The following is an 8962-nucleotide window of genomic DNA, read 5'->3' on the forward strand; positions in this document are numbered from 1 at the left end:
GCTTCCTCTTAGTTCAAGCAGAAGCCCATTCCCACCACAACGACTACTTATTTGAAATCCGGATAGGCCATCCATTCTCCATGAGATGTGGACCGGAAGAGATTTGCAACCAAGGCACAGGCAGCGGATAATACAACCAATTTGCAAATTATCCACAGACAGTGGACAATTTGCAACCAAAGAGAGCCAGTTTGGTATAGTGGTGAACTGCGCAGACTCTTATCTGGGAGAACCAGGTTTGATTCCCCATTCCTCCACTTGCAGCTGCTGGAATGGCCTTGGGTTAGCCACAGCTCTCGTAGGAGTTGCCCTTAAAAGAGCAGCTTCTGAGAGCCCCACCTACCTCACAGGGTGTCTGTTGTGGGGAGGGAGAAGGTAGAGGAGATTGTGATCGCTCTGAGACTCTGAGATTCAGAGTATAGGGTGGGATATAAATCCAATATCATCATAATCCGATCAAACGAACAACACTCTTAAGACCATCTTAATACTATCAAACCCAACAACGTTCCTCAGGATAAAAGTTTAGCCCAAAAGGAGAGCCAGTTTGGTGTAGTGGTTAAGTGTGCGGACTCTTATCTGGGAGAACCGGGTTTGATTCCCCACTCCTCCACTTGCACCTGCTAGCATGGCCTTGGGTCAGCCATAGCCCTGGCAGAGGTTGTCCTTGAAAGGGCAGCTGCTGTGAGAGCCCTCTCCAGCCCCACCCACCTCACAGGGTGTCTGTTGTGGGGGAGGAAGGTAAAGGAGATTGTGAGCCGCTCTGAGACTCTTCGGAGTGGAGGGCGGGATATAAATCCAATATCATCTTCTTCTTCTTCTTCTTCTAAAACAACCTTGCAAGTTTGCCTGAGACCTGGCAGGGAGATGAGGCTTCCTCACCTCTGCAGGCAACCTGTTCCAGAGCATCAAAGGGGGCCACTGCAAAACACCAACCCCTGGAAAAGACCACCAATATCCACACCTCGTTGCAGGAGGGGAAGGCAAAGGAGAGCTTGAGATGATAAGTGCAACCAATGTGTGGATACACTTTCCTTCCAAGTGTAGTTTCTTCCCAAACTCAACTTTCTGTCGGCAAGAGCTTTATAAGAGCAACTGTGCTAGGCAATGGTATGAGGAGATTGTACCGTAAGGGTTGCTCCGTGGTACTCTGGAAACTTATTGGGGGTCCTTCAGTGAGCAGATCAACAACAGGAGACAAACAAAGGTGACCAAATTTCACACACAGATTAATGGGATCAGGCTTGGCTGCAGCTACCTAAGGAAAAAGACAGTTCTGGTGAGAAGATGAAGAAAAAGAAGAAGAGAAGAGATTGGGTTTATACCCTGCCCTTCATTTGGAACATTAGAGCAGTTTACAATCTCCTTTACCTTCCCTTCCCCACAACAGTCACCCTGTGAGGCTAAGAGAGCTCTTCCAGACTGCTCTGAAGAGGAACAGCTCTGAGAGTTATGACTGACCCAAGGTCCTACCAGCAGGTGCAGGTGGAGGAGTGGGGAATTAAGTCTGGTTCTCCCGGGTAAGTGCCCGCGCACTTAACCACTACATCAAACTGGCTCTCTGGGAGGTCACTGGAAAACATTTATTTCTGCAAGTCGCAGCACTGCACAAAAAACAATTTTATTTTGTAGCGATGCTATCTATATGCTGCTTTTTTAGCCAAGAAAAGCTCCCAAAACAACTTATTGGGGTTGTGGCGTTAAAATCATTCATGAACGCCGTGGTCTGCTTCATAGATTTGCACAACACTTCAGTCAAGCCATCAAGGAGAAAAAGCTTTGGGCAAGACGGTTAAAGGGAAACGTGGTCAACATTTCAAGGTTACGCGCATAAGGGGATATAAACTGTTCCCTGCAACGCTAGAGCTCACCGTCAGCCACTAAAACTGGCTGCAAGCAGACGAATGAAAGCACATCTGTACAGAACACACAATTATCTTAGAGAATTCATTCGGACAAGAGGCCAACCAGGGTGCATGCGTGTATGTTAAGTGCCGTCAAATCGCTTCTGACTTACGGCGACCTTATGGATTAATAACCTCCAAAACATCCTATCGCAAACCGAGGGCAGCGGCCCCCTTGATGGGAGTCCATTCATCTCCTGTCTACTTTTCCTGCTGCCTTCAACTTTTCCTAGCGCTGTTGTCTTTTCCAGGGACCGTCTTCTCGTAAAGTAACCAAAGTATGGAAGCCTCAGTGTGGGTTAGTCTTCACAGCTGCCGGGTTAAGCAGCTTTAAAAATTAAAGATGAGACAAACTGATGGTGGTTCAATGTATCCCTGCCTGTTAGTCATCACAACTACATACTGAAGCCTCCATGAATCGATACAGTCTACCTGTGAATGCCACGCGCTCGGGGGAAATACCAGAAAGTGTTTGTCTGCTTCCAAACCTGCTTTAAAGTGCCAGAGGCTGAGGCTGGAGACAGGATGCAGGACTCAGGAGACCAGAGTTTAACTTAGAAAACCCATCCTTGCTTCACAGAAACGCCAGTTTATAGGTGTTATTTTGCTTCCAGAAAAACTTGATTTTACTTTTTAAACCTTTCAAAGACCACACCAAAAAATACCTGAAATGCTTCTAGTTTATTCTACTGCAAGGATCACATGATATGCTCTTTTGTGAACACGAGATTCACTGTTTGTATAGTTAATTTATATCCTTCTTTTTCCCCGCAATAGGGACCCCAAAGCGGTGTACACAGGTTCTCCTCTCCTCCATTTTATTCACACAACCGCCCCCCCTTGTGAAGCAGGGTAGCTTTAGAGGATGCAACTGGTCCAAGATCACCCAGTGAGCTTCCATGGTAGAAGTGGGGACTCAACCTGGGTCTCAGTCTGACACTCTCATCGCTCCACCACGCAGGCTCTCATATTAAAATAAATACTAAAGGGATCCAAAGTTCTAACACAGGGGTGTCAATCAGACCCCCGAGCAACTGTCATCTGCTTCCTTCTCCCTCTCTTGCTTCCTTCTGCATCACAGCTTGCTTTGCCAGGCTTGCTCAATATGAGCGCAGGAGCCACACAGCAAAGTCTCCATTTCTCCATTGGCTGAGGCTCCTCCCTTGGGGAGGAGGAATAGCTTGCTTTACCAGGCTCTCTCAATCACACAGAGCTACTAAGCTTCCTTCTATTGGCTGAGGCTCCCCCTCTCCTCTCCTGTTCCCCTGGGGAAAGAAGGTAAACTTTGCTCAGTTCTCCGGATCACACAGAAGAGATACAAAGAAAGCACCTTTAAGATCGAAGAGTGCTAATGTTTTAAGCATGCTTTATTTTTGAATTTTTAAAAATATTCAATTGTGTTCATCTGTGTCCCTTTATAAAGTTTATACCACCACTACCTGACACACACGGCCCAGCCCAACAAGGTCATATTTATGTTGTGGTAAATCTTCATAACACATGAGTTTGACACCCGTGTAATATAATGCTTTTTTTTGCATCAGTATACCACAGAGCTTGCAATCATGGGCAGGCAGAATCAAATCAACAGCTGTGCCTTCTGAAAGCTGAGACGGATATTGCAAGATGCTCTGAAATTTTAGCTATCAGGAGGTTAGGCAGCTCTTCATTTGAGGCATCTTGGGAAGTCCCACAAAAGGGGGGGGGGGGTAGGGGAAACATGTCCCACTAAAACAGTTAAGATAATTCTTATGCTACCATTCTGCACCTAGATACAAAATATCTGTTTTACCATATGCACCTCTCTCACCTTGCCACAAAAAGTACAAAGTAACCTTAGCCTAAATTCTCACAGAAATGGTCCATTCACACTGGGGCTGTACTACTTGCCCACAGGGCTATGTATAAGAAGAAACTAGTCCGCAAAGAAAATAAGAGAAGGGTTCCAGTCTAGCTAGCTTTCTCTGTGTAGCGAATGTCTGGACCTTTCAATCACACTACTCCCCCCATTTGTGATACAGCTCAGTCAGTTTTACCATATGGGGAGCCTTTTGAACAAGAAGTGTTTTAACAAAAATTAAGCAGAGATTAAAGAACAAGAATTAAAGAACCCCAGCATAAAAGCCCTGCATTCGCAAAGCAAGCTAAGCACTCTATCAATGACCAATAAAAACAATCCAGCCCCAGTAAAACAAATTCATTTAAATCTACCACCTTGCGTTCTGCGGCTCAGAGGTCTGCCCAACTAAGCTAACCTGGATTTCAGGATGCCAATCAATTCTTTATCGCCCAATACCCCGATGCCGAGATACTTTTCATTTTGGTGATTCCAAAGTCTTGTCATCGCGCAACAAACAACAGCAATAAAGGGAAGTCGGCTTTAAAGCCCAGTTGTTTTGAAGAGGATGGTCCTCCTTCCAAACTTTTGCAGCACCCCCAACCCACATTCTGCAGAAAACTGTGCATAGCTTTCCTTCTCCTAAGCCAGGGAAAGGGAACCTAGATCTGGAGGACGTTCACCGGGGAGCGTTTTCTTCCTCTCCCTCTACCCCCCCCCCCCCGCCCCCCAACACAGGCTGCAGCATGATTGAGCTGGTCGAGGACTATTTAAGAGCAGGAGTCAAGCTCCACCTTTAAGACCGACCAATTTTTATTTAGAATGTAAGCTTTCGTGTGCTTTTAAGCACACTTCATCGGACGAGGAATCCAGCACAGTGGGCAAAGCCATACACTGTGCTGGATTCCTGGCCCGATGAAGTGTGCTTAAGACAGCACACGAAAGCTGACGTTCTAAATAAAAATGGGTTGGTCTTAAAGGTGCCACTTGACTCCTGCTTTGTTCGACTGCTTCAGACCAACACGGCTGCCCGCTTGGATCTATTTAAAAGCATTTGGGGGGGGGTGGCGGGGGGCGGGACTCGGGCCGCATCGCGTGAGCTGCTTCTCCCCCCCCCCCCGCTCCAAGAAGTCAATGCATTTTCTGTAAATAACGCTCCCCCCCACCCCGTGCAAGCAAAGAGCGGTGCCCCAATTAAAAATGGCGAGCATCTCGCGTGGCTGGCTGCGTGCAAGGTACAATGGAGGGGGGCGGAGGGGGGGAGGCAACAAACCCGAGCGCCGCACACGGCACGAGCATTCCTGAGCCAGCCGCCGGTCACCCCGGGCGGGAGCAACCCCTCCCCGCCCACATTCCCAGCTCTTGCTCCCCTGCAAAAGAGGGGATCGGGGCCTGCTGGGGGGGGGGCGCCCCAGCCTCTCCGTGTCGGCTCTGGCCCCTCCACCCAGCGCCTTTTGCACACAGGCATGCACTCCCCCCACCCCCCAAAAGCTACCGGAAGAGAAGCCGACGCCCCCGCCCCCCTTTCTCAATGGGAGACACGCCTCCCCCGCCTCCAAAGCGCCAAAATCAGGCAGGCTCCCCCCCCACCCCCCAAACCAGGGAAACGCGCAAGGCCGCCCCTCCTCCAGCACCCATCAGTTGTGCAAAACAAACCCCAAACTTTTTTTTTTTAAATTCAACTTCTGGCACTGGGATCAAGGAGGTCTCCTCTAGGGAAATGGGGGTCTGGGAGAGTGGGCAGCTTGGGCAGGATCTGGCCACTAAATTCTTTCCCTCCCCCACCCCTCCCCCCATCTACCAATATAATGGGGGTGGGGGGCATTAGGGAGCATTCAGCGCTGGTCAACACGGTAAGAGCAGAGACCCCGAACTTCCTCTCTGCAATAGCAGGTGAAAGGGATCCAGATGTGTTTTGAAAGGGGGAGGGGCATGAGGAGTCACGAAGGAGACCTGCTTTTCTGATGATGGGGGGGGGGGGGGAAGAGTTATTTCCACATACCTGGAAGACTGCGAGAGCAGGGAGATACCCAGGAGGGCTACAAAAGGGGTGTGTGAAAAGAGGGCACAGTGGGCACTGCGAAGTTAGAAGAGTTCTCGGAGGACAGTTCCGCAGGGCCTGTAAGACAACCCTCTTCCGACTGGCATACAACTGACCCGATATTTGAATATCCAAATTCATGAACATCTGAACATTGGAATACTTGAAGAACCGACTTTTAGGGAAGATGTAGCATGGTATATTGATAAATGTTTTTATGTATTTTATTGTATTAATTATTAATGTATTTTAAGCTGATTTATTGTTAGAGTTCTATGTTGTAAGCCGCCCTGAGCCCGCTTCGGTGGGGTAGGGCGGGATATAAATCAAATGAAATAAATAAATAAATAAATAAATAAATAAATAAATAAATAAATAAGAGAGTGGAAGGTTTATTTTTTTGATGGGGGGGCAGTTAAAGCCTTCATGGGGGCCCAGTCAAGTGAAAAGGCAAAAAGAAAAGATCATGCTGCAGAATGAAGGGTGACTGGAAAGAGAAATTTGCATCCATGCACTTTGAGGGGTGGGGGGGAAGAGAATTTAATGGCGATACAGCCCATCACCCTCGAGAGATGAAAAGGTGGGCTGCAGGGGAGAGGAGGAATAAGGCAGACCCCCTGCCAGGTTGGGAGACACAAGCCCCATCCACCCTGTGCATGTTGTTTACTCAGGAATGAATTCATTTTATTAAATGGGACATAGCCCTGAGTATGGGAGGGATAAGATAATCGGAGAAGAGGAGGCAGCAAAGTTGAAGGCTGGAAAAGTGGGAAGGAGGCTGAGGGGTGGGAGTCAAAATCAGGGAGGGGAGAATGAGACGCGGAAACTGTGTTGAAAACTGTAAGGAGTTGAGCGTGTGGGGAGGGGGAGAACAGAACCAGGAGTGTAGCAAAGCTTGGGGGGTGGAGAGAGATGCAGGAAGGGGGCCTGGGATGTCCTACCATGGGTATGGGGAGGGCTGGAACAGGAGGCCTAAGGACCATGGAAAAAGGAGGCAAGGATTTTTGGGGGGGGGGGGGCAACACTGAAGACAGAAATAGGAGACTAAAAAGAAGGAAGAACCAGGGGGTGCCTAAGAAACTGGGGGAGGGGGAGAACTAGAGAAATGAATCTAAGGAGGGTGGGGGGAGCAACGCTGGTGAGAGAGATTAAAGAGACAAGGGAAGAGAGGGAACTGGGGAAAGAGCAGAGCTGGGGTAATAAGGATGGGGGGAAGGAGAAAAGGTTACTGCTGTTGAAATGGGGGGGAGGCAAAATGGAAGAAACAAGGATGCTTGGGAAGGGGACAGAAGGCCTGCACCTACTAGAGCAAGGGGAGGAAGAGAAATGAGACTATGGGAGGGGCAAGACTGGGAAGAGAAAAAGAAGACTAAAAAGGAAGGGGAAACTGGGGAGAGGGGTGTTGTCATGAATACTGGGGCAAGAGCAAAATTGAGGAATAAGAGTATTGGGAGGGTGTTAAAAGTGGTAAGAACATAAGAGAAGCCATGTTGGATCAGGCCAATGGCCCCTCCAGTCTAACACTCTGTGTCACAGAAGAACATAAGAGAAGCCATGTTGGATCTGGCCAATGGCCCCTCCAGTCCAACACTCTGTGTCATATAAGAACATAAGAGAAGCCATGTTGGATCAGGCCAATGGCCCCTCCAGTCTAACACTCTGTGTCACAGAAGAACATAAGAGAAGCCATGTTGGATCAGGCCAATGGCCCCTCCAGTCCAACACTCTGTGTCACAGAAGAACATAAGAGAAGCCATGTTGGATCAGGCCAATGGCCCATCCAGTCCAACACTCTGTGTCACATAAGAACATAAGAGAAGCCATGTTGGATCAGGCCAATGGCCCCTCCAGTCCAACACTCTGTGTCACACAGTGGCCAAAAAAAGGAAGAGCCATCAGGAGGTCCACCAGTGGTTCTGCTAAAGCAATATTGGGGGGGGGGGGGGGTTGAAAGTGGTGCTGCTAAAGCAATATTTTTTTGGGGGGGTGTTAAAAGTGGTTCTGCTAAAGCAATATTGGGGGGGTGTTGAAAGTGGTGCTGCTAAAGCAATATGGGGGGTGTTAAAAGTGGTTCTGCTAAAGCAATATTTGGGGGGTGTTGAAAGTGGTTCTGCTAAAGCAATGTTGGGGGGTGTTGAAAGTGGTGCTGTTAAAGCAATATTTGGGGGGGTGTTGAAAGTGGTGCTGCTAAAGCAATATGGGGGTGTTGAAAGTGGTGCTGCTAAAGCAATATTGGGGGGGTGTTGAAAATGGTGCTGCTAAAGCAATATGGGGGGTGCTGAAGTGGTTCTGCTAAAGCAATATGGGGGGGTGCTGAAAGTGGTTCTGCTAAAGCGATATTGGGGGGGGGGGTGTTAAAAGTGGTGCTGCTAAAGCAATATTTGGAGGGGGGGGGTGTTGAAAGTGGTAAGAACCTAAGAGAAGCCATGTTGGATCAGGTCAGTGGGCCCTCCGGCCCAACACTCTTGTGTCCCACAGTGGCCAAAAAAGCAAAGTGCCATCAGGAGGTCCCCCCGTGGTGCTGCTAAAGCAGGGCGAAGAAGCGGGGATGCCTGGAGGGGGGACGGGAGGAGACCCCCCCAGAGCGACGGATGCCCAGCGCCGGCCTCACCTTCCATCTCCATGTCTTCGGGCTCGCTGAGCTGCTGCTCGCCGGGCTTCTGCTGCTGCGGCGGCGGCGGCTGCTGCTGCTGCTGATGGTGGTTCATGTCTGGCTGGGGCCGGCCGGCCGGGGCGAGGGGGAGGAGGGCGGCTGCGGGCGGCGGCGGAGGGGAGGCCGGGGCTTGGTGCTGCTGCTGCGGCCTGCCGCGGCGGGGAGGCCCGGGCGGCGAGGCCTGGCGGGGGTGGTCGTCGTCGCGGGGCGGCTGGGGCTGGGCTCCGGCGGCGGCGGGCAAGGAGCGGGCGGCCGCCGGGGGAGGCAGCGAGACGCGCACGTATTTACTGGCTATTCGCCCAATGGCGGCTGGCGGGCGGCGGAGGGAGGGAGGCAGCAGGGCGGGCCTGGCTGGCGGGCGGGCGGCTCCCTCCGGCCCCGGGCCGGGCTGCGGCAGCGGCAGGCTCCGAGCGCGGCCTGCTCCGTCTCTCTCCCTCTCGCACCTCCTTCCTTCCTTCCTTCCCTCCCGCCCGCCCTCAAAATGGCGGCCGCCAAATGTCACATCCGCATGGAGGGGCGCCCAGGCG

At 50.7% G+C, this 8962-nt stretch overlaps 1 protein-coding gene across 1 annotated transcript in view; it reads right to left on the bottom strand.

The window, feature by feature from the left end:
• USP7 (ubiquitin specific peptidase 7) overlaps nucleotides 1–8541 on the bottom strand; it is an 89979-nt gene extending 81438 nt beyond the window's left edge. The window contains exon 1 of the mRNA XM_060260511.1: nucleotides 8394–8541. Within this exon, the coding sequence (XP_060116494.1) occupies nucleotides 8394–8490 (97 nt within the window). The 5' untranslated portion in view covers nucleotides 8491–8541. The remainder of the gene's footprint in view (nucleotides 1–8393) is intronic.
• Between the last annotated feature and the right edge of the window lie 421 nt (nucleotides 8542–8962).

Source organism: Heteronotia binoei, chromosome 20 (genome assembly GCF_032191835.1).
Source record: "Heteronotia binoei isolate CCM8104 ecotype False Entrance Well chromosome 20, APGP_CSIRO_Hbin_v1, whole genome shotgun sequence".
Lineage (NCBI taxonomy): Eukaryota > Metazoa > Chordata > Lepidosauria > Squamata > Gekkonidae > Heteronotia > Heteronotia binoei.